Source organism: Eucalyptus grandis, chromosome 4 (genome assembly GCF_016545825.1).
Source record: "Eucalyptus grandis isolate ANBG69807.140 chromosome 4, ASM1654582v1, whole genome shotgun sequence".
Lineage (NCBI taxonomy): Eukaryota > Viridiplantae > Streptophyta > Magnoliopsida > Myrtales > Myrtaceae > Eucalyptus > Eucalyptus grandis.
In genome coordinates, this window is record NC_052615.1 from 16,652,874 (window position 1) to 16,677,258 (window position 24,385).

Consider the following 24,385-nt stretch of genomic DNA (forward strand, 5'->3'; position numbering starts at 1 on the left):
ATTGAGAATGAGTAGAATTCAATTTATCACTTCTCATATTACTCACACTTGGACGAACTCCACTAACATCATTATCCTGATCCAAGGTCTCAAATAGGGAACAATCTTCCCCTATTTCGCCCTTCTTAGGAAATTCATCCTCTAAGAATGTGACATCTCGTGATTCAAACTCAGTTATACTCCCACTTTCCTGCTCACCTATGAACACATATCCTTTCGAGTGTTCTGAGTACCTCACGAAAATACTCTTCTTTCCTCTGGGACCCAATTTCCCAAATTTGTGAGAGGACTCATGTGTATAGGCGGCACAACCCCATGGCTTAAGAAAACTTAAGTCCGGTTTTCTACCTGTCCATAACTCATATGGAGTGGAAGTAACTGATTTGGAAGGCACACGGTTAAGTATATAGGTAGCGAGTTAACAACGCATCACTCCAAAAGGTAATAGGTAAGTTAGCATGCGCCATCATGGACCTAACCATTTCCAGTAGGGTTCTGTTTCTTCTCTCCGCAACACTATTTTGTTGAGGAGTATATGGAATAGACAACTGTCTTTCTATTCCTTTTTCATCACATAATTTTCTGAACTCATCGATAAATATTCTCGACCTCGATCGGATCTCAATGCTTTTATTTTCTTGTCTAATTGATTCTCTACCAGGTTCATAAACCTTTTGAAACAACTTATTGCTTCAGATTTATGAGAAATCAAATAGACATATCCGAATCGAGTATAATCATCAATAAATGTGATGAAATAAACAGCCCCATGCCTTCCTCTCACATTCATTGGACCACAGACATCAGAATGGATTAAATGCAGAGGAAATTCAGCTCTTTTACCTTTCCCAAATGGTTTCCTTGTCGTTTTCCCTTCTAGGCAATGCTTACATATGGGCAAATCGACTTTTTAATGTTGCCCAACAAGCCCTCTTTGGCTAGTCTATTCATACTTTGTTGGCCAATGTGACCAAGTCTAGCATGCCACACATTCACATCATTATCATATGTATTAGGAGACGTGAGAAGGGAATAACAAACATTTGCATTAACATAATCAATATCTAATACAATGAAACTATCCAGAAAATAACCACAACCATAGTAATTTGTATCCAAAAACAAATTCACACCTCTACTATAGAAGTTCATATTAAAACCTAATTTAACCAACACTAATACAAACACTAAATTCCGACGAATCTCCGGAGCATACAACACATCATGTAGGAACAAAGTGCGTCCACCACGCATATTCAGTTGGCATGTGCCAATTCCTTTCACTTCAGCTATGGAGTTGTTTCCCACATAGATCCACTTAGTTCCAGTTGGTACTGTCGGAATTCCACGAAGGATCCTCTATCCTTCGCTACATGGTCCGTCGCTCCCGAATCCACAGTCCACAAAGGATTAGACTCGATTAAGAACACAGAACTCGACACAAAAGTAAAGTTCTGAAAAGTACAAGAGGTGCATAACTTCTTTTGCTCACGACAGTCGCGAGCATAGTGACCCTTCTTGTCATAGTTGTAGCATTTCACCCTTGCAAGCTTTTTCATGCGAGGACACTTTCCTCTTCTATGTCAGTTAAACTTGGGTTTCTTCCTTGAAGGACCTTCTTCCTTGCCTTTCCCTTTATCAAACCAGTTAGGGCACTTGCGCTTGGAGCTCGAAGCTCCATTTGAGCTAGAACTAGCATGATAGAGTTCTGCATCCGGCTTAGCTGCCAAGAGGCGGTCCTCTTCCAGCTCAAGATGGCGCACTGCATCCTCAAAAGATTTGATATTTTCATTATGGATCAGGTGCACCTTCATATGCTCCCAACTCTGAGGTAAGGAACGAATCACTGCTTGCACCTGCTGCTCATCTCTGAGGACATGGCCAGCATCTTTCAACTCATTTATCATGTTTGACATCTTTCTAAGATGTTGCTTCATGGTCTGACCATGAGGCTTCTTATAGGAGTCAAACCTAATAGTGAGTTGTCTCAGTCTGGTCACCGAAGTATGACCAAATCTAGCTGCCAATGCCTCCCACATTTCCTTGGCATTGTCAAAACGCCTAAACTCTCGCATGACGTCATTTTCCATGTTGCTCAGCAACGTGATGCGAGCAAGAGAGTTCTTTCGTTTCCATGCAGCAAAAGCTTCCTTATCTCTTTTGTCTTTGTGCAAGTATTTCCTTCTTCGGGTTCTACCATGGTCGGGTTAAGAGCCTCAAGTGCCTCTTGCTCTTCCAAAGACATATTGATTTTCATGTGCCATATCTCATAGTTGTCACCATTAAGCTTTTCACCTTTGTTCAGCTCGGCAACTATGCTCTTCGTGGCTGAAGCCATTGATTTGAACACATTAGACATATATGCACAAATTATTAATGCCTATCATTTATGCATCCCTATTTGCATAGACCCATCATATTAATGAATAATTTCAAGTAAGGCTTCAGAATCAAAATGTCACTATGTTTCCAATCATCCTCCAAAATCCTAACTTAAAACTATCATTAATATAATTGTCTTATGCAAAATAAATTCTATGAAGTTACAAAAGCTTCTATAACTACCCATAGCTAACTACCCACAAGAACTAAAGCAATAATGAAAGCAACGGATAATTGACATACAATATAATAATGCTTTCATATAATACAACTAACATATAGGTTGCTACATTAACAACAATCAGGTAGTAAGCATTACATAAGATGTCCACAAAGCACACTTAACTAAGAAAACAGCCAATTCGTCTAACACTAAGCCAGCACACGAACTGGGAAAGATCCTCTTTTGTTCAATTTCTTGATCTTTTCCCTTGTAACAATGCAGTAATATTCATTTACAAAATCCATCACAATTTTCTTATATGAAGCAGCTCTGTTGACATCCCATATGCGATTCAACACATCATGCCATTCAGGTGGAAGAGTGTTTATGAAAAATCGCACCATCTATGACTGTGGCATAGGACGACCATTCCATATAACCTGTTGAATCTTCCCATTGACCTCAAGGACATGATCAATTAAGTCTCCACTCTCCCATCGATGATCAGTCAGCTCAGCTATCAACTTAGACAGCCTATCCTTTTGTTCATCGGTAACTGCGCGAATAGGTGTGCGCAACCTCAAGGGAGGCATTGTTCATGCAACAAATGCAGAACTATTCCTGCAACAAATGCAGAACAAATAAAGGATCACAAATAATCCACATAGACTTAATTGAAAAAGAAACACATTCTTTTCCCCTTTTTTTTTTGGTCAACGGTCAACGGTCAACGGTCGTCGGTCAACGGTCAACGGGTCAACGATCAATGGGTCAACGGTCAACGATCAGGTCGTCGATCGTCGGTCGTCGGACCGGTCGGACTGGTTGGCCGGTTCGGGCGAACCGACGGCACGTGCCGCGCGTGCGCAGGATGACGTCACACGACGTCATCCGGCACGTGCCGCGCGGGTGCCGGGCGTCCGCGGTTTGGGTCGGGTCGCGTCGCCGGGGTCGCCGGTGACCGCCCGCCAATTGTCGTCGTGGCGACGTCATCGATGACGTCACCCTAGCGGTTACTGACCGTTGGGTGACGTCAGCACGCGTCGGTCCGCCGACCGGCGCGTGCCGGTTCGTTACCGGCGTTGCGCACATGCCGATTCGCCGGCCGGCGCGTGTGGCGCACGCGCTAGGCGAGCCAGCGCTTCCGGGCGCATTGCGCCCACGAGCAGCGGCTTCGGCCGCGCGTGTGGGCGCGTGCGCGTCTCCCGGCAGCATGCGACATACCGCCAGACTCGTCTCAACGACCCCTTTCTCCCTATGCTATCAGAATTTGATTTTTGACTTACGAAAACTTGGAAAAATGGGCGAATAGCGCTCGGGTGTCGGGATTTTCGCCCCGATCCGTACGGCCGAATTACTTTCGCGAAAATCAATCAAAAAACATCAAACAGGTCGGGAAAAACGTGAACTAAGGCTTTGATACTAATGTTGGGATAAACGGATCCCCGAAAAGCGAATTCGACACTAAATCGAACCCCTAAATCAATGCGGAAGACGAGCCCGGGAAAACAACACGTATCACCGATCCTAAAGCACACCACGGATTCGAGCTTACCTTTTAAGCCACAGATTAAACACTGACGCCGATGGAGGAAGAGAAAATTGGTCCTGTTCGATCCGGTGAAGCAAATTGGCCTTCGCGCTTCACTATTTTCTTTTTGGGAGAGAAAGCGAGAGAGAGAGAGAAGGAACGATCCGTACGTACGTTTTCTGTTTTCAACAACCGGTGCGTTCTCTCTCTCTCTCCTCCCTTTTATATGTCCCCCCATCCACGGGCCGTATTCCCGAGGGCCGGGCTTTTTCGGCCCAACTTGGGTGGACGGGCCTTAAGCCCATTACTAATAAAACCATCATGAACAAAGGAAACAGTCGGGAAAAATTGTGGAGTGAAAAAATGCAACATTTCCTGACAGGTTGCAAATTGAATAAGAATAATTTCTAATGCTATCTTGAAAAGGCATATAAAATTTGGAACAATAAAAAATGATATTTTTTAAAATAAAATTATGAGTTTCATAATTTCCAAAAACATTGAATGGATAAACACAACTTTTCGACTAATAAAGGTTGACAAGATAACCATATAAAATTGAAATTGAATAAGGATTTTCTTTCCATATATGTTTTCAATTCCCATTGATTCAATCTTGTGACCATAAGCTTTCAGATTGAGCTTCATTACAGAACATTTTTGCGCCATTTTTTTTCTCAAAAATGTGTGTACCCTCTCATGCGAATCGGATCGACTTCACCAGGTGCAACGCCCCCACTTTCGTGCTCCACGCTCATATAATCAGCAATCACTTTTGTATTCCTCTCCAAAGATTGCCGGCTCGCCGCCATCAAGGCCCGAGCCCTCTCGTCGGACTTCATGGACAAGGTGAGGAGGAGGTACGCGGTCGCAACCCCTGTGTTGGAACTGTCTTGGAATTGTCAGTCTACCAAAAAGATCAACCAAATCAATTTGCTCATGACCTTCCAACTGTAGCTCTTCCACTTCTCGTTGTCCTCGAGACTGTATGCTAAGATAGAATCGGTGCTCCCGAGGACGATCACGAGGAACACTGCCCAGACACGGAATAACTCGTTGAACGGAGCGTCTTGCATGAGGCCTAGAGCGTAGGTGATTACATAGGTTGAGAGAGTGTAGGCCGCGAAAGTGACGAGCTGGAACATGCTGCTGCTGCAGCGGCGCCGGCATGAGCCGAAGGTGACGAGGAAGAGGAGCAAGAAGGCGGTGACTATGACTAGGAGCTCGATCCTCACGAGCCTCCCCTTGGGAGTTTCCAGGAGCCGCATGATGCCGTCTGTGACATTGTTGTTTGGGATCGGCACCAGTGCCACTGCCGTGTTTAGGTTCGTTTCCATCAAATTCCTCATGTTTGGTACTGATCACTTAAGCTGGTTATTCGGCTTCTAATTGGAGAAAGAAATTATGGAATTTCTAAGAGAGAGAGAGAGAGAGAGAGTCGCAAAGTTTTGATTATGCTAGAGTACTGAAAACACTTCATGGACGCATATCTATCACGAGAGAATCAATGGCTTTTGGGAGGTTCGAGGGAAAGGAGAAAACGAAAGAATGAAGGAGAAAGGAAGTTGACGACTAGAGCTTTAGGAATGGGTTTGTGACGTTTGTCAAAAGAAAGCGAAGTCGAAAATATCTTTGCCATGTTTTTTTTTTTTTTGGAACTTTTGGCAAGTACTAACAAAATTCCAAACAGTGGGCCCTCCCTATATATGTGTCAATCAATCAATTGGCCTAGTACAGTCTACTTGGCACTTGTGAAGTATGCGGTTGGTTTCACTGTCTAGGAAGTCACATGTGGTTATGAACTTGAGCGGAGCCGCCGGCGTTTCAAGAAATCGGGCGGTTTCACCTTGGAACTGCTCTTAAACTAAACGGTTTGATTTATTCAAGCTGGTTTTCAAGTTGAACGGGCTCATAGCCTTCACGAGAAACATGTGCCTTCGAATGTTCAAGAAGAGGAAGATTAATAAGAGTGAGGTAACTTGTTCATAGCTTATTATAACATCGAAAAACAGGTACTATAAAATAGGGATGTCTAACGGTCCTGGTCCAACTTGAAAATCAAACTGGATTAGAATCAGCCGATTAGGAGTGGTTTCTGTGGTAATCAATCTAGTTCTTAATTCTCAAGTTTAGAAAGCTAAAATGACCTATCTAGTTTCTAATTTTAAGTAAGGAACCGGATCGATTGAACCATTGACAATACCCTATCAAAATTTACGAAGGTCATCTCGTTGATCTAGAGGATTAGGCTGCACGCGTTTTCATTTAAGACAAACGAGAGGTTGCTTTTTGACTAATGCGCAGAGGAGCCTCAATTTTTCTTCACGTATAGAAAATTCACAACCTGCCTTCTTTTGGAGCCTTGCACGAGCCTGTCCAAGTTGATGGAGACTTCTCTTCTCCATCACCATAGAAGGGCGAGAAACTCCTCCGGATAAGTCAATAGAGAACACTAGAAGAAACGAAGGAAAAAGAGAGTCCCACTTTTATTAGTATTTTAATCATAATAAACATACAAAAATTCTAAAACTTATCATGAAAGTACAATTAAATTCTAAAATTTTCAAAATGTGTAATCAAATCCTTTCATCAATACTGTTAATTTGGTTAACAGAAAATACTAACGTAGCATTTTAAAATTATTTTCACTCTCATATGTAGTATTTTTGTTATTTTTTTTTCTTTTAAATGTATTTAGATGAGATTAAAAAACTGAAAAAATGCTAAAATATCTAAAGTGTACTTTTTTTTTTTTTTTTTGGTCGAAAGAGAACTTATATTATATTAGAGATTAATACAAGCGGAAGCATCTGAAGAAAGAACATTAAGAAAGGAAGGCGGAGGAAAGAAAAGCCGGTTTGTCGATGGGCCTTGATCCCGATGGGCTTTTGCAGCCCAATCAGCTGCTAGGTTTGCCGTTCGTGGAATATGTCGAAGCGAAAGGTGAGGGCATTGCTGAAGAAGATCTTCCGTAATCGCGAACAGATGACTCTCCTTCCATGGCGGCTTTGTTTCGTCCGAACGATCTCCACCAGCTGCAAGCATCGATTCAATCACAAGTGGCTGAAGATGGAGACCCTTCGGATGATCCGTTGAAGAGCGAGACATAAGAGCGTAGATCTCGGCTTGGAATGGCGACGAGCGAGCACAGATCGGGTAAGCACATCCGTCAAAATTCCTCTCTGTCTCGTAAACGCAAGCTATGGATCCTTGCTCGAGATCGGGCGAAAAGCCCCATCAATATTGCATTTGATAAAGCCTTCCGCCGGGGGTCCATCCGTGCCCTAGACTGATCTCGACCCTTTTGAATCTTCTTTGGCGAGGGTTGGATGACCTTGAAGATAATGCGTTGGGAGAGGGCTTCATTGACGACAAGAAGAGAATCCAACGGAGAGTGGCGAAAGACGGCGTTGTTTCGATGTTTCCAAATTTCCCACAGGAGATGAGCAATCACTTCGAAATCCAGAGACTCTCGAGGGTTAGAAATATAGTCTATAAGCCAAGCATCAAGTCTGCGATCGAGGTAGGACATATACGACTCGATATCTTCATGGTTCCATATGTCGTGAGTCCAAGGGCAAAAGAAAAACAGATGCTCTATTGTTTTCGGTATAGAGTTATGGCAGAGGGTACAAAGGGGTGCTGAATGATATGTCGCTGGTAAAGGTTCTTTTTGTGGCTAATGCGTTTTTACAAGCTAACCATAGAAAAGCTTTAAGCTTGGGCACTGTCCGCATATTCCAAATTTTTTTCCATAACATAGGCGGGTTAGTATAAGAGGATGATGGGGTTTTAATTATGTGCTGAGATTGTGCGAGAGATAATGATGACAACTCTTCACCGAGTAGGTACCGAAGATGTCTCTGTCCAAACCAGGTGATCGTGGTGAAGAAAAGGATTGATAGGAGTGTTGAGAATGGCTTTACTAACTCGGTGATCGAAGAATGAAGTGGCGAGGAAGACTTCCATTCAGAACGTTGAGAATCAATGAGATCAGCAACAAGTGCTGGTTCGCCCTCAGCAGGTAAGCCTCCTATCTGACCTTGAGGTAACCAATGATCTGTTCTAATATGAATCTGCGACCCATCTCCGACTAACCATCGTAATTTAGGAGTAATAACCTCTCGCCTTTCACTAAACTCGCCACCCCCAAGAAGGCCGATGTCCTAAAGTAGCAATTTGGAAAGAGGAGTATCGAAAATATAAACCTTTAAAGAGCCGACTCCAAATAGCTTGAGGTTGTTGAAAAGTCTCCAGGCTTGCTTTCCAAGCATAGATTTGTTAAAGTTAATTAAATCACGAAAACCCATCCCCCCGAAGCTTTGGACAGCTTTAATTCGTACCAGTTTTTCCAGTGAATGCCCGTATTACTGTTATGCTTACTCCACCAAAAAGCTGAGATCTTCTTTTCTATTAATCTGCAGAGAGACAACGGAAGCTTGAAGATGGACATGGCATATTGCGGTAAGGCCTGTATCACTGATTTGAGTAAGATTTCCTTGCCACTTTTCGATAAAAATTGTTCTCGCCAACCTGCTAATCTAGCATTTACTCTTGCCGGAATCCAGAGAACATTTCCTTCTTGGATCGCCCCAATCCGAAGGAATGCCCAGGTATTTTCCATACTTAGTGAGAATAGGTACCCCGAGTTCTTGTGCTATGTTCGTTGTAGAGAGTTAGGACAATATTTACTAAAGAACACACCAGATTTATTCCGATTTATGAGCTGGCTTTGTGGCGAAGCAATATTGGTTTAGGAGGTTAGCAAGATTTTGACTTTCGAAATGGTGGCTCGGAGGAAAAATACGGAATCATCAGCGAAAAATAGGTGCGATAAGATAGGACAGTCTCTATTGAATTGAACCCCTTAAGATGACCTATAGACACAGCTTGAGAGATAGATGCAGATAGGGCATTGGCTATTAAAATGAAGAGGTATGGAGAGAGGGGATCACCTTGGCGCAGTCCTCTAGTGGGCTTAAAATAAGGAAGATGTTCACCGTTAAATCTAATGCTGAAGGAAACCGTAGTGACACAAGCCATGACCCGAGAAACCCACTTAGAGTGAAAGCCCAAATGATTTAAATAGGCTGCCAAAAAGTCCCATTCAACCCGATCATAGGCCTTCTGCATATCTGTTTTTAGCATAAAATTGAAACGTTTCTTGCATGCTCTTACTCGAAATTGATGCATGACTTCTTGCACCACCATAATGTTGTCCTGAATCTGACGGTTGCTAATAAATGCTGCTTGCTCATTTGATATCAAAGAGGATAACCATGGTTTAAGTCGATTGGCCATTATCTTGGAAATGATCTTGTAAGCAAAGTTACAAAGACTAATAGGACGGTATTGTTCAATGCTTTCTGGATGCTGAACTTTAGGGATTAGGGCTATAATCGTTCTGTTAAGTCTGGTAGGCATACTTCTGTATCAAAAAAATCTTGGACCGTTTGAATAACCGATGATTTTATAACATTCCAAAGTGATGCCGATAGAAGAGTCCGGGAAGGCCATCGGGACGGGGAGACTTTGAAGCTCCCAATTGACAGGTTGCTTGGTAAATTTCCTCTTCGTGATCTTTCTCATCAAATGATTATTTATTTCAGGAGTTACCACCGGCGGACATTGCTGTAGAAAAGGTTGAAAATCCCGATTGCCTGATCGATATAGCCGAGAGAAGAAACCCGAGTAAGTTCTTTAAGCTGATCGGTTCTCGAATCCACCGATGATTAGTATCTAGAAGCATTGTAATTCGATTTCGCTGTCGTCGTTGCATAGTAGAAGCATGAAAAAACTTTGAATTATGGTCTCCCATTTCAACCAATTAATACGGGAACGCATAGCCGAAATTGTTCCTCTCGAGTCCATAATTGATGAATTTCACATCGGATTGCATGAGCTTGCTCTTTATCCCCTCTTTGATAAAACGGTCGATTAATGATTGATTGCGTTGAGAATGCAAATGAGAGATACGCCGGTGACCGTTGCTGAACCTTTTTCTCGCTCCGGCTAGATAATCGGAGAGCAACTGCCTGTAACTTCGGAAGCAATGAGGTACTACCATTGTCCCATGTCTTTGAAACTATGTCGTGACACTCATGATCTAGGTTCCAGAAAGCTTCGTAGTGAAACATTTTTGTACGTCGACGAGATGGGGGACGCGCTTGCAACAGCAAAGGGCGGTGATCCGAGCCCACAGGAGGTAAAGCATAAACTTGCGAAGGGAAAGACGTCGCCAATCCAGAGAACAAAACGCCCGATCTAACTTCTCCTTTACAAGATCATCCCCTTCACGATGATTGGACCAGGTAAATTCACAGCCTTTCTTGTGTAGTTCTAGAAGGGCACAATCATTAATTAGGTTCCGAAAAGAGGTCATTCTCGAAGTGGATGCGTGTCTCTTACCCATCTTCTCCTGTGGAGAAAGGAAATCATTAAAGTCACCAAGACAGATCCAAGGTAAATGATTGGCAGCATGTATAATTCGATAGTATCCCGTAACTCTTGACGGAGTTGATATGATGGGGAGCATGCAAGCAAGTGATATGCGTAGAGACAGAAGTTCGAGGATCACAGCAATGAAATCAACAACCGATCATCCAAATGAACAAGAGAAACTTCAAAAGTGTCATTCCAAAACAGAGCGAGGCCTCCCTTGAAGCCGACAGGGTCCTTCACATAAGAGTGAGTGAAATGTAACTTCCGCTGTATCCTATTCACAAAATTCTGATTATGCTTCGTTTCCATTAAGAACAAAATATCGGGCTTATCACGAGGCTATCATCGCCTTTAAGGCTTGAATTGTCGTGGGATTGCCCAATCCTCGACAATTCCAAGAGAGAAGATTCATTTGGAACCCGGTGGCTGTTGAGGGCCAGCCGCCAAAGCCCGAAGATCAGGAAAAGTTGCCTCAAAAACTGGGGCATCCAAAAGAAGGGACTCATCCATACCTGTAGATGAAGGAAAGGTCACATCATAAGGTGCATAGCGTTTAGATTTTTTACTAGAGCCCCCAAGAGACAGAGGACGAGTGATCTTAGATCGCTTCGTTGTTTATCCACTGTACAGGGCTGAGTAGCTTTCATCTTGTCTGCTGCAGGGACGAGATCCGTAGTAATAACAGAGGGATTGACAACATTCAAGCGCCCAGAAGGTTCGTGTTGTATACCAGGATTCAAAGTTACATCCACCTTGGCAGGAATAGATGGAAGAGCGAGGAGTGCAGACTGAAATGGAGGAGGAGTTTCAGGTACTGCTTCGTCCAATGTCTCACTAGGGGATTTAGGTTGATAAAAAGCATCCCAAAGATGGACTAAATTGTTTAAGCTCGCTCTCGCCCAAGGTCCATAGATCATCGTGTCACGACCGTCAAATTGGGATTCATCATAAGGAACCTCCGGACATGAAGCAGCATAATGCCCGAGACGTCCACAAGAGTAACAGTAATGTGACAACCGCTCATACCGAAAATCCAACCAGAGAGTTTTTCCTTCAATACTTATGAGTTTGCCATTTTTCAAAGGTGCTTTCAAATCTAATTCAATCCGTATTCTTGCAGAGTTATCGTTTTCACATCCTAAACTTTGCCTAATCGAGAGACACTCTCTACGCAGAATATGAGGAGAAGTCCACTCCAAAGGTAATCCAACAACATGCACCCAAAACATACACTTACTAAAATCATAATGTTGCAAAGGAGTGATGGGTTGCCATGGGCGAAGATTAACCAAGTGGCCAGAAAACAGCCAAGGGCTCCCATCCAAAGACACGCCTTCGCTCTAATTCATTTCGAAATTTGATTATATACAGCCCAGATTGCGGAGTAATCTCTACATGTTCGATTCTCCAGGCTTTCTTCATTGCAACTTGAAATGCTGATATGTTGACAGAAGGATTAGTAAAAACATTACCCACCAAGATAAGACGACAATCGTGCAGTTTGGCCGAGGAAGGAAGATCATCCCAGACCTCCAGCTCCTGTTCGAGCATAGTTGACCCAGGCGACTGCATAGAGAAGCAATTCTGGAGGTATCGTCCCTTTCATCCATTGATGTAAGAACCGAAGAACACTAGGATAGATTATTTGTAGAAAGTAGGACCGAAACTAAGGATTGCAAGGGTTGCATGTTACAGATCGGCTACATGCAAAGCTGGAAAAATCAGAAGTGAAGAGATAATGAGGAAAAACTCGAACGAGAATAAGGTGAGGACTGGAAGTATAGGAAGAAGATGTGCATGCAGAAGAGTGAAAGAAGAACGGATACAATTAAGGTAGAAGTAGCGACGAGCTCCGAAAGTGCAAAAGGAAAGCACGAGATCGGACGAAGAACGGTTGAAGATGAAGACATGGCGAATATCTCGACCTAGACGCGAGAGAAAACTCTAACATGGGCGAGAGAAAACTCTAACATATCTAAAGTGTACTTTGTTTCATATAAATGTCTGAAATGATGAAATCAGTTTCAAATAAGGGCTCGATCTTACTGGCCGGCCAAATTTTCACAAACAAGCGACTCTTGATTTTTTCAACTGTCGAAACATGGGTATCCGTCTAGCAAAGGGCATGATGCTGATTTTTTTCCTTCGGCCTGGAGAGCGGCCAAGCAATCCTGCAACATGCATCTCACTTACATAGCTAAGAATAGAATCAAAGTTTCCCTACCTTTGGGAGATTGCACCCCTGAGCTACTAGAAGCCGGCGGTGCATCGGCAATCGGGCTATCGGGTTCAGCAACGTGTTTGAATCCATTAACAAGATTCCGATTTGGGTGGATCAAAAATCAAAATCAATCCATGATCAAGCTTCAACCCATTTAAGGAATTAAAATGTTCTGTGAAAAGTGTTTCCATAAAAATCTAACCCAGAAAAATCCAGACCACAATTCCCTGCAAAAAAAACTGAGAAAACGAAGATGCGACGTGTATTCAAGAAGCGTTAAGCCTTCTAATGCGCCTCATCCTGTTCTTCACCGATCTCGATCTCCGCCATGGCGTCCGGCTGGAAGAGTGCAGAGAGGCTCGACATCGAGCTCCGCCAGCCCAGATTCGTGGACAAGCTCTGTCATGAAGCCGAGCATCAGTCAACTCTCACCGAGGGTCAACTGCTCTCGCCGGGAAAATCCAACCGGCCATGACGCACGCCCCCAGCATCTGCTCTCTCTCTCTCTCTCTCTCTCTTCTGGTTTGAGACTTCCTTTTTCTTTTCTTTTTTTTTGGTTTTCCAGTTTTTCTTTTTCGTTTTAATCTTCGTCCATATTTTGTTTGGGACAAAATTGCGCAGTTTCGGCCGCCGGAAAAATTAATTAGTTGTTAGTCGGCAAATTCAAATCCTTATTTTAAACTAACTCCGCCACTTTAGAATTTATTTGAAATAAGGTTGTTTTTTAATTCTATTTAAAAAAAATGCTCCCACTTTATACCCTTATTTATAATTTTCCTTCATTAATTAGTGGTCGCTCCCTTGTGCAAATGTCTCAGATACATTTAAGATCATGAACCCTAGTAATTGGATTTTCTTTCCATATATGTATCCATTCCACTTCTAAGACATTCACTCAATCTTGTGACAATAAGCATTTGGATTGAGTTCTTCTTCAAATCACATTTTCATGTTTTCTTTGAGCACGAGGAAGGAAGACCTTTCTGCATTGAAATTGGTTATGATGATACATTCCTGGAGATTAAAGGGAAGATAAAAAAATAACACGAAAAATCAGTCTATGGCCAAACTTTTGTTTTCGACAGTGAGGTTCTCAAAGACGAGCTCAATGTCGAGGTTGCAACATCCTCAATCATTCCCACATTTAGGTCATCATTGTGCCAGAGCCACCCATCCCCTAAAATCGAACTTAGCATAGGAATGCCGTCGTCCAAAATGCAGCCTCACATCCTGTGAAACCCTTTAGAGAGGTAGGCTGATTCCTAGAAGATGTCCCTCTTGAATGGGGGATGTTATTTGCAAATGGAACTAATCTTGAAAATGATCACCGGATTTGCTATTATGAGCTTCAAAAAAATTCCGGTGTCGACATTCATAGCAAACCTCTGTTGAAGAAGTTCACAATGATAGTGTTGCCATGGAAGGCCAACCTAAAAGTTGTGGTGGAAGTGAAACCGTGGGATAAAGTAAAGAATTTGAGGAAAGAGCTTGAGAAGTCACAGCCAAGCCCAAAGTTTGATCTTCCCTTGAAGGGGTATTTCTTTCATACATAAACAAAGCAGGATCAATGAAGATAAGTCATTCAAATGGCGTGATGTCGAGATGGGTGATAATATTGAGGTTTTTAGGGGGACGATGTCACAGTGAGTCCTGGTTTTTGCTTCCAATATCCATTCAACGCGGTTTTCCAAGAGATCTATGGCAGGATGACCATAAGATTCTTATTATGAGTAGAGTTTAACAGTCTAGCAACAAATGTAATCCCCACTTATCTTCTATATTGGCATTATCAGGTTTTCCGAGAACCATTTTTTGTTCCTCTTTTTTTCATTGTTATCGTCATTATTACTTTCTTAGGTTTTTTTGAAACAAAATTTAGTCTTCGCGCGTGAAATTTGTATCTAATTTCAATTCAGCATGCCAAATTAACAATAAGACACTTCACTTATTAACTAATACGTATCTAACGAGGCCCACATTTCAGATTTTTCAAAAATCGATTTTTTATATCACCTTTCCTCTTCCATGAAAACACCCACCTTCTCCCTCTCCTCCGTTGCTCTGTTCTCCTCTCTTCGACACGCCTCACATTTTCCTCCCCCAAATCACTACTATTGCCTGCTCCCACCAACAGCCGCTCCATTGTCCCAACCTCTCCTCATCTGCTGCTGCTGTCCCCGCCCCTGCCATCTCCTTGACTTGTCTCGCCTCCCACCCCTCCCGTTAGCCCAATTGCTCCTCCTCCAGGTGTACTCCCTTGCCTCCAAGCTCTTCGACGTCTCTCCTCCAATCGCGCTCTCCGGCTTTCCTCCTTTCGCGGCTCTCTCCCTTCTTTCCTCTCCTCTCAATCGCAATCTCAATCCACTCAGTCTCTCGTCGTCCTTCATAATCCACATCTTCGCCGAAGGAGATTCTCTTTCTATTCACTTCCCTCCAAACTCACCTCTTCAAAGCACTGTATAGTGGAGAGAGACAAAGTGGGGGCATTGAAGAGAGAAGGTGAGTGAAATTGATTTTTTTAAAAATCTGAAATATGACCCCCTACTAAACACGTGTCGATCTATAAATGGAGTATTTTATTATTGACTTGGTAAATCAAATGTTTACCTAATATTTTATTACATTAAATGCATAGTGAGAGTTGCAAGTGATGCAATGAAACACATTGCACTATTATCTTGGACAAGATCCACATGAATAATACATAAGTAACCATTTATTATCACAATCACCGGTAACATGCAACTGATATTATCAACCACTGGATTAGTTCAGAAGCTGTTGCTTCTCTCTAGTGCATTATGTGGCTCAGTAGGAGGCTTTTTTCTCTCGATTCCTGCGTGAGAGAGCAAAGCCCACAAATGAGTCACAAACTCGCCTCCTCTTGCCAAATGCTCCACGTGTGCTTTCGCATTATCCGAAGGGGCCACGTACAACACAAGTTCCACCCAAAAGTCAGCCAGAATCTTCCAAATATTGTCCTCATCTCCTATATCATTTACTAGTGAATACCCAAGCCGAGAACCCAACTCAATTATAGTTCCTTCATGCGCAGAATGGCCACCCGGCACTTCCTCCATCTTCTTAATCCGGTCCACCATTGTTTTGCATCTCCCAAAGAACACCCTGGCTTGGATGATTGCTTGATTGAACTCATGCTCCGCAAATAAAGGGCGATCTGGTAGTAGCTGTGGAGCGAAAGCAACAAAGTAAGCCAAATATTTGGACAAGGTAGTTGCCACTCGAAAATCCTTCATTTTGGGCAAGTCTAATCTTATAGGTAATCGATGCTCACAGAAGCTAGTAGCAATGTGCCACACCATGATGACTTGAGTCTCTGTCTCCAGATGACACGCCCACGACAGCATATCGAAGTGATTGTTCAATCTCAGTGAGCCACATCCATTCTCCAAATAAAAACTGTTATTCAACCTCAGAGCATGAAACACCGCTTGCTTCACTTCTTCAGACAATTGGATCGGCGGGCTCTGTCTCTGGCCATCCCTAGTTTGATCAATGAAGGCCGCCATAATCCGGTTGTTCAATAACCTAGAAGGTTTATAGAAGTACGAGTCGAGAAATGAGTACTGATGAAGCTTTCGCTCCCAAGGCTTCAACAACCAGACCCCACATATCCATTTGATCATACTCTCAATCTGCGCACTCTTTTGCCATGACTCCTTCCGCACATATTGGCATATCCATATCACTTTGGCCCATTCCGAGAAACTCATGAAAAAATATTGAATGAGCTCCATGACGATGAACGAGGTTATCATCACGCTGGTAACGAATATGTCAACACTCAACCCATTTGGCATAGTGGTGAGTGGACAGTTACTACTGTTACCTCTCTGATGATACTTCAAGAGTGATGTCATAGCCCCGATGCCAATGGCAATGCCCATTAACTCCATCAATTTGGTTGTCCAATAACCAGGGTGGAATATGATACTGTACTTGGTGTAGAAAAAATCGTAAAGGAACGTGAGCTCGACCTCAACGATTCGAAACGCTCGCTTGTATCCGTCTCTATCTGAGAGCAATCCATGGAGAATCAAATTCCATGTCTTCTCGTGAGCCTCTTGGGGCAATGAGTAGCCTGCCTATCTCAAACGGAGGAGCTTGAAGAGTGCAAAAGAGAGGCACATGTCTTTGAGCTTGTAGTGGGATTCTCTTTCTAATCTTAAGAGCCTCCCTTCACAATTCCACACCTGAGTAAAGAGTTGAGCTTGCATATAAGTTAATGGCCAAGTTAATTATTCGAATACATGATTATAATGGGTCTTATATGTGCAGCCATTTTCCACCTAATGATTTAAACCAAGACATACAAACATTTTATTAGAGTACAAGTCAAGAGTTGTCACAACCTCTCTTTTCCATTCAAAAATGGAAAAGACATAGATTTAAGGGTATTGCCCAAAGTTGAGCCCATCGGTTAGGCGTGGACTCTCCCAAGTCCATATCTTGCACCAGAGTGTCGTCTCAATTCTTATGCAACCAGAGATTCTAGAATCGAAGACTTGTTTACATTAATGTTTCTATTAGGGCTTTTCTAGTACCTAACTTGAGAGTATACTATCTGAAGTGGTTATGCAATGTTGATTTTCAATTATGATCCTAAGGGCATTAGTCCACTAAGTGAGCATGCATATGTTTTTGCAAGTTTCATCATAATTTAAAATTAATCCAAGACATTCTAAAAAAGGAAAAAAAAAAAAAAATTATTGAAGTGCGATATGGTAAATAGAAAAACCAAGTATTGCGAGCATTAAACACACAAACTTCAAACAAACAAGGCAAGGTGGAAGAAAGAAAATCCGACGTCCGTGGCCCTAATCGCACTAAAGGGACAAGACGAGATACTTCCTAACCATATTTCTGCAATTTTTTTTTAATTTTAAAATATTTCTTAATCCTAAAATACTAATATTATAGTATACTATATTATATTATATTAGATCATAATATACCCAATCGGATCGGATCTACGCATTTGACCTTGGTCAGGTTCGACCCGGTCGCCCGGCATGGGCCACGGCTGGACTAGACTCAGCGATTGAGCCTAGTCCAAAACCCTCAAATCCAAAGGTAAAAAGACTAAGCCCGACCCGAATTCTTAATATAAACATAATCCTAAAACTAAATCCTAACTAAATCCAGCCCATGAAAAATCTCAGCCAGCCAGCCCCGACGAGAAGGCCTTTAGCCGGTCAGCAGGATTGGCCTGGATCCGACTTTGCTTCATCACCAACCTGACCCGACTCCCTCTCAGTGCCTCCCTACTCCTCCCGGCCTCGACGGATACGGTCCAAACGAGTGGCGTCACTTTTCTCAGCTTGGTCGCATGCTCACTCTAGTGACGCTTCAGTCTCTTCCTGGTCAGCCACCATCGCCGCCCTAGACTTGGCTCGGCCTCCTCCAAGCTCGGCTGGGATCTAACTCGGCCAGAGTTGGCTAGAGGAGACGGCTCAGCTCGAGGCAACCCCGACGCCACCACTCCTAGCCCCAACACAACCACCCCTCAATACTCATCTAGGCTGCCAGTCACTAGCCTACCTTCATACCAACAACCAGGTACCCAAAAAAAAAAAAAATTGGCAGGGCTGAGGTGAAACGAAGTCGCAGATGGCCCCAAACAACCAACACAAAAATCACAACAACAGGGGAAGGTGAGCGTTACACGGGAATGCCGATTCGGCCAGAAATGGAGAGCACATAAACGAAGTTGAGTCAGACATTTTAACAAACACCAAGTATACGCTAACTGAAAAGGGAAAACCGAGCAGTTCGAAGCTTGAATCCACACCAATAAACAACGCAGAGAGGCAACAACGCCCCACGGCGGCCAAGGAAGGCTCGCCGACACTCGAAACCGAGTGAAAGCGAGCGTCCGCGAGTCTCAGCCCCGTTCGATCAAGACAAGAAATAGCAAGCCAAAGGCGTGAGCCCCACCCTCCTCTCTACTCTTCATCTTTCTCTATGTCTCTCCCTCTCTGCCCTCCCTCGGTCACTCTCGATCCCTCTCTCTGTTTTGCCCCCTTCCCCTCGCTAGCCGCTCTTCCCCGTTTCTTTTCCTTATTGGTCTCCCTGTGTTGACACCTAATCTTCTCGTTGAACCAAGTAGGTCATTCTCTACTGCTCCGTTTTTGTAGGGCGTTGAACCGGAGCTCGTGGACGACCTGTTCGCATGAGCTTTAGTTCCTTCGGCGCCTATAAATCTTTAGCCAAACCTCTGTGTGTTGTTGGTCATTTTCCGAGAACCCTGGTCCCATTTCGAGTCTCGGTTGAGTCAGAAATCCAAACATTTGGTAATGCCCGCGAACTGTTTGTATAAATGCCTAAGTGAAGCTAGCATGACTATTCTTGAACCCTCGTCCATTATACGCGCCCGTCGTTGATAGATGCGTTTTGTTGCTATTCTGCACGTTTTTATTCGGTCCATTTCGTGTTTATATGGCCATATGTTGTTTTCGGTTTATTTTTGTGCAAGTTATGTCCCGTATTCCTTCCTTGTCCGTTTAGGGGAGAGAGTGGGTGTCGGCTCGGTGGTGGCCCGAGTGCGAGCGGTGTCGATGTGGGTGACAAAAAATAGTGAGGTTCGTTTAAAATGGGACTGGTTTGATCGATGAGTTTCGGTGAAAGAGGGCGTAGGAGAGAAGGTGGCTTTGGCGTGCAGAGAGGTCGCTGGAAGAAGAAGACCGAAAAAAAAAATAGTAAAAAGAAACAAGAGCAAAAGAAAAGTATCGAAAGAGTGAAAAAGTAAAAAAAATTGAAAAAGAAAGGAGGACGTTGGTCTCGTGAAGAAGAGAGTCAGAAGGGAGGAGGGAAAGAATAAAAAAAAGAGAACAAAGAAAAGCCAGAAAAATGACAAAACAAAAATTAAAAAAGAAGAGGAGAAGAAGAAAACCCAAAAAGAGAAGGAAAGACGGTCGGTAGGGGGGTGTTCGGTGAAAGTGTCAGAAGAGATGAGGGAAAGAAATAAAAAAATAAAAAATAAAAAAACCAAGAAAAATCAAAAAAAGAAAAGAAAAGAAAATTAAATAAAAAATAGAAAACTAAAGCGGCAAAGTTGGCCTCGGGAAGGACAGTTGGGCAGAACGTGCAGGGGAAATGATGAAGTGGGGAAAAGATAAAAAAATTTAAAAAAAAAAAAAAAAAAAAGAATCTTTAAAAAAGCTGTAAAAAAAAAAAAAAACAAAATGTTTCTTTTAACCCAAAAATGTTGGATCCGGGTTTGGGTTGGGTCCATGGGCCGGATTGCGTTTACCCGGTCCGAACCCATTTTATTGAAGTATAATAATATTAAATATTAAATATATATTAAAATTTTAAAAAAAAATCAAAAATTTAATTATAAAAATCAAAAATTTCGAAAAAATGATAAAAATTCAAAAATTCAAAAAATTTTCCGAAATTTTAAAAAAACTCAGAAAACATTAAAAATTCGACTTTCTTTTTGAAAAAAAATTTAATTTAATTTAATATTTTTTTTTTTGAAAATCCAAGAATGATAGGGTTTGGTTAGGAATTGCTATATATTGCCGCTTTAGTGTAATTAAGCCTTTATATTCTTGTATGTTGTTTTTATTGTATGTTTGATTTGCGTGTTTTGTGTTTAATTTGCACGTGTTTAATTTTAAGGCTAATAGGACCTTGGTAGGTATAATTATTACTTTATTGATTGTGCACCTGCATGCTCACTTCCTATGTTAGCGGATAGGTATGAAATCGATCTAAACTGCCTGATGAAAATCATTTTGTTAAAATGAACAAGATTAGGTACCGAAATGGCACTAATTGGTTAATTAGTGTAATCAAGTCCCCGAACCTAGACTCTCTGGTTGCGTAGGAAGTGAGGCACGCTCCCATGTCTCACTTGGTTTCTAGCTGACCCCAATAGGCTAGTGGCGACTCTTTTGTGCAAAATTTCTTAATAATATCCCAATGTCACGTGGGGTATGGGCTTGGGAGCCCGCGCCTAATCATGGGCCTTAGGCCCGTCCTTAGGCAATACCCCTAACCTGCTCCCTCCCCCCGAGGGTAGGTCGCGACACCCTGTTTGGCTCAGTCTCCCTCCCCGACTTTTCTGCCCATGCTCTCTCTGCCACCCCCTTCGGAAATTGCAGCTAGACGCCTGGTATATAGCTCTGTCTTCTCCCAGCACGCGTGAAGAAGATAGAGAGGAAAAAAGAGGAAGGCATGCGGGGGCCAGGATGAGAAGGGAAATAGGCCGGGGCTGAGAAAGAAAGAAGAAGGGAAGAGGCCAAGCTGAGAAAAAAATAAAAGAAATGGGCTAAGGAGGAGGCTAGAGCCCGACCTCGGCGAGCCGAGGGAAATTTTTCTTTTTTTTTTTTTCGGGCTATTTTACACCTTTTGTATTTTCATAAGGAAGTTACGACTTAGGGTGCATTTGGTAACATTTCTGTTTAAAAATTGTTTCTGGGAACAGAAATAGAAAAAAGCATTTCTGCTTTAAGAAACAATTTTTGAACAAAAAAACGCGTTTGGTAAACTGTTCCAAAAAATATAAAAAGAATAGAAACACGTTTGGTAAATTTGTATAATTTTTTTTATTTCTTTTAATTTTTATTTTATTTTTCTATTTTCTTTCTTATTTTTCTTATTTTCTTATTTATTTTCCTTTTTTTCTTTTTCTTTTTTTCTTCTTTTGGCCGGTCGCCGGCCTCGGCCATGGTCGGTGACCGGTTGACGAGGGCCGGCGGCCTTGCCCAGCCACGACGAGGCTTGCCGGGCCCGGCGAGGCCGAGCCTCGCAGAGTTGGGCGAGGCTCGGCCTCGCCTTGGCTCGCGAGCTCGCCCGCCCGGCGCAAGGTTGGCCTCGCGGGCCATGGCCGAAGCCGCGACCGGCCAAAGAAAAAAGAATAAGAAAAGAAGAAGAAAAAGAGAGAAGAAAATGGAAGAGAGAGAAAAAGTGTTCCTAAATTTTGTTCTAGAAACAATAAGCAAATTTTTTTTTTTGTTTCTTATTTCTGTTCTAGATGTGTTTCTTGGAACAAAAAAATAGATTTGGAACAAAAATGCAAACAAACGCGTTTCTGTTCCTTTTTTGTTCCCAAGAACAAAAAAACAGAAATTTTTGTTCTAGGGAACAGAAATAATTTTTAACAAACAGGCCCTTACTTGCCCGACAAAAATAAGATGTTAACAAAAGTTCATATCCCGACACTTCATTCCTAAACTTACCACTCTTGATGAATTTATTAAAGTTAGCTCACACAATATAGGAGTTGTGTCTATTTCCCAAATAACTGAGTGAGGTCCTACACATGTAAGAGGTCGACTCACACAAAAGGGGAGTGGTAATTGTAATCTCACGTGGCTTAAGTATTTAATTATCATGTGCCCAATATGAATAGTCTTCATCTATTTAATAGTTTAAACTTTTGCATCAAATTTAGAGTACGCCTGATGAAATCAAGTCACCTAAGTATAATGGAAGCATGCCGAGATAAAGAACCCAAAAGTCATATGAGTCAGAAATAAGTTGGAGTTGACAGAAGGGGATTATCTACCCTTGTTCGTGTTCTTATTTAGTGCCTCAATAACCCAATGATAGATTCATGTGAAAAAGGTTACTGTCGAAATCTATCAATCAAAGCATCAACAATTGAGATTCATTGTGATACTTTGCAAGGCTGAGGATTTTCATAGAGGATGAACGTCTCGTCTTGATTCATGTTGTGGTATCATGTCATTAATAATGCAAAGAGTCATCATTTTTTACTTTTTCACAACCAATCAAGATAACTTATTTTGTTCTTTGATTAATATTTTAAAAAATCTCAAACTGGTACACATGTAACAAATTTACCTAAACTATTTTTTGACCATAAAAAATTCCAAACTAGTACATCAGTAACAAATTTACCCTGACTGACCATTAAAATAAATAAAAAAAAACCTAAACTGGTACATTTATGACAAATTTACCCAAAACTAATTTATTTGACCAAAAAAAATCTCAAACTGGTAAATTTGTAACAAATATATCATCCGTTAAATTGGATTAATAACACAAAAAAAATCACAAAAATTATAAACTGTGACAAATATAGCGTAAAATTATACCAATCAATTGTCACGTGTCATTTAACTTAATAATTTGACAGTAAAATTTAACGAAAACTAACATAAGGTAAGTTTAACATAAGTGTAGCAGTTTATGGCAAATTTGTCAAAGGTATACCGGTTTATGATTTTTTTAAGATAAAAAAAATAGTTTGGGGTAAATTTGTCATAGGTGTATCAGTTTTGAATTTTTCAAGCTATTAACTATTTGTTCTTTTAATAAAAGAAGATTCTTACTAAATCGAAATTAAGAAAAATCTAAAGATTTAAATAATTGAAGATGTGCCTTTTCGACCGGGATCAACTCGTCTACGTCATTGACACTGTATATTGTTACTTTTTTCACAATTTATCAAGACGATTTTGCCCCTTTTTTAATAAATTTCTAACTTGAGGAGAAAATCCTTATTAAATCAAAGTTGGGAATACCTTTTTAATGGTGATCACTTCGTCATTTGTCATCTGGTCGTTCGGTACCCCCCACGTCGCCTCCCTTATCCCGAGACACCTCTTGACGAATCGCATGGCAAAAACAAAGCAATTCCCCCATCTCCCCTCATCACCCATCACCAAATAATTATACCCTCTCATGGTAACTGGATCGGGTTCACTGAAAGAGCCCCGTCCTTCGTGCTCATTCATCATATAATCAGCAACAAGTTCCACATTTTCCTCCAAAGAACGCCGACTCGCTGACATCATGGCCCGAGCCCTCTCAATGAACTTCATGGACAAGACAAAGCCGAGGCACCCGGCCGTGACCCCCACCTCGGACTTATCACTAAAGTACAAGTCTACCAACCAGACCAACCAAATAAATTTAGTCAGGAGCTGCCAATTATTTCTCTTCCACTGCTCGTTGTCGTCAAGACCGTATGCGGAGATAGAATCAATGCTCCCGAAGGCAATCATCAGGAGCATTGCCCAAATGGGGAATAAATTGTTGCGACACGAAGCATTGTGCATCAGGCTTAGAGAGTAGGTGAGTAATAAGGTTGAGAGATTGTAGGCCGTGAAAATGAAGAGGCGGAACTTCTCCCCGTTGCAGCGACGTCGCCACGAGCCAAAGATGACTAGTAAGAGGAACAAGAAGGTGGTGAAGATGACTTGGAGGCCGATCTGCAAGAGCTTCCCCTCGGGAGTTTTCAGGAAATTCGTGCTGCCCAACAGGACATTGCAGTCGCTGATTGGCGCCCGCACCGGCGCCGGCGCCATTTCCGTCTTTAGTTTCGTTTCCATCAAATTCCTCATGTTTGGTATTGATTACTTCGCTGGTTATTCAGCAGGACATTGCAGTCGCTGATTGGCGCCCGCACCGGCGCCGGCATCTTCATGGACATAAACTACTAGAGAATCAATGCCTTTGGGAGGTTTTTTTTTTTTTTTTGGTAAAGAGAGAGATTCAAAGTTAAAACATCTTCATGGACATAAACTACTAGAGAATCAATGCCTTTGGGAGGTTTGAGGGAAAGGAGAGAAGGAAAAACAACTAATCAAGATGATGAAGTGCCTCGATGATCCCTCCCAGAGATTCGTAATCTTAACCATAGATT

The 24,385-nt window shown here is 42.1% G+C and overlaps 1 protein-coding gene and 1 long non-coding RNA gene across 2 annotated transcripts; one reads left to right on the top strand and one right to left on the bottom strand.

The window, feature by feature from the left end:
* Positions 1–11,682: 11,682 nt before the first annotated feature.
* LOC104431022 lies at positions 11,683–12,383 on the top strand. Its single transcript, XR_005550423.1, has 3 exons — positions 11,683–11,718; positions 11,929–12,107; positions 12,213–12,383. It is a non-coding gene; the product is annotated as an uncharacterized LOC104431022 (long non-coding RNA).
* A 3,126-nt stretch (positions 12,384–15,509) lies between these two features.
* On the bottom strand, positions 15,510–24,047 carry LOC104442717. The gene is made up of 2 exons (XM_010056111.2): positions 23,262–24,047; positions 15,510–16,844 (listed from the first exon to the last, which is right to left on the bottom strand). Exons 1-2 carry the CDS (start codon positions 24,045–24,047, stop codon positions 15,510–15,512), a joined length of 2,121 nt encoding a protein of 706 aa, XP_010054413.2.
* Between the last annotated feature and the right edge of the window lie 338 nt (positions 24,048–24,385).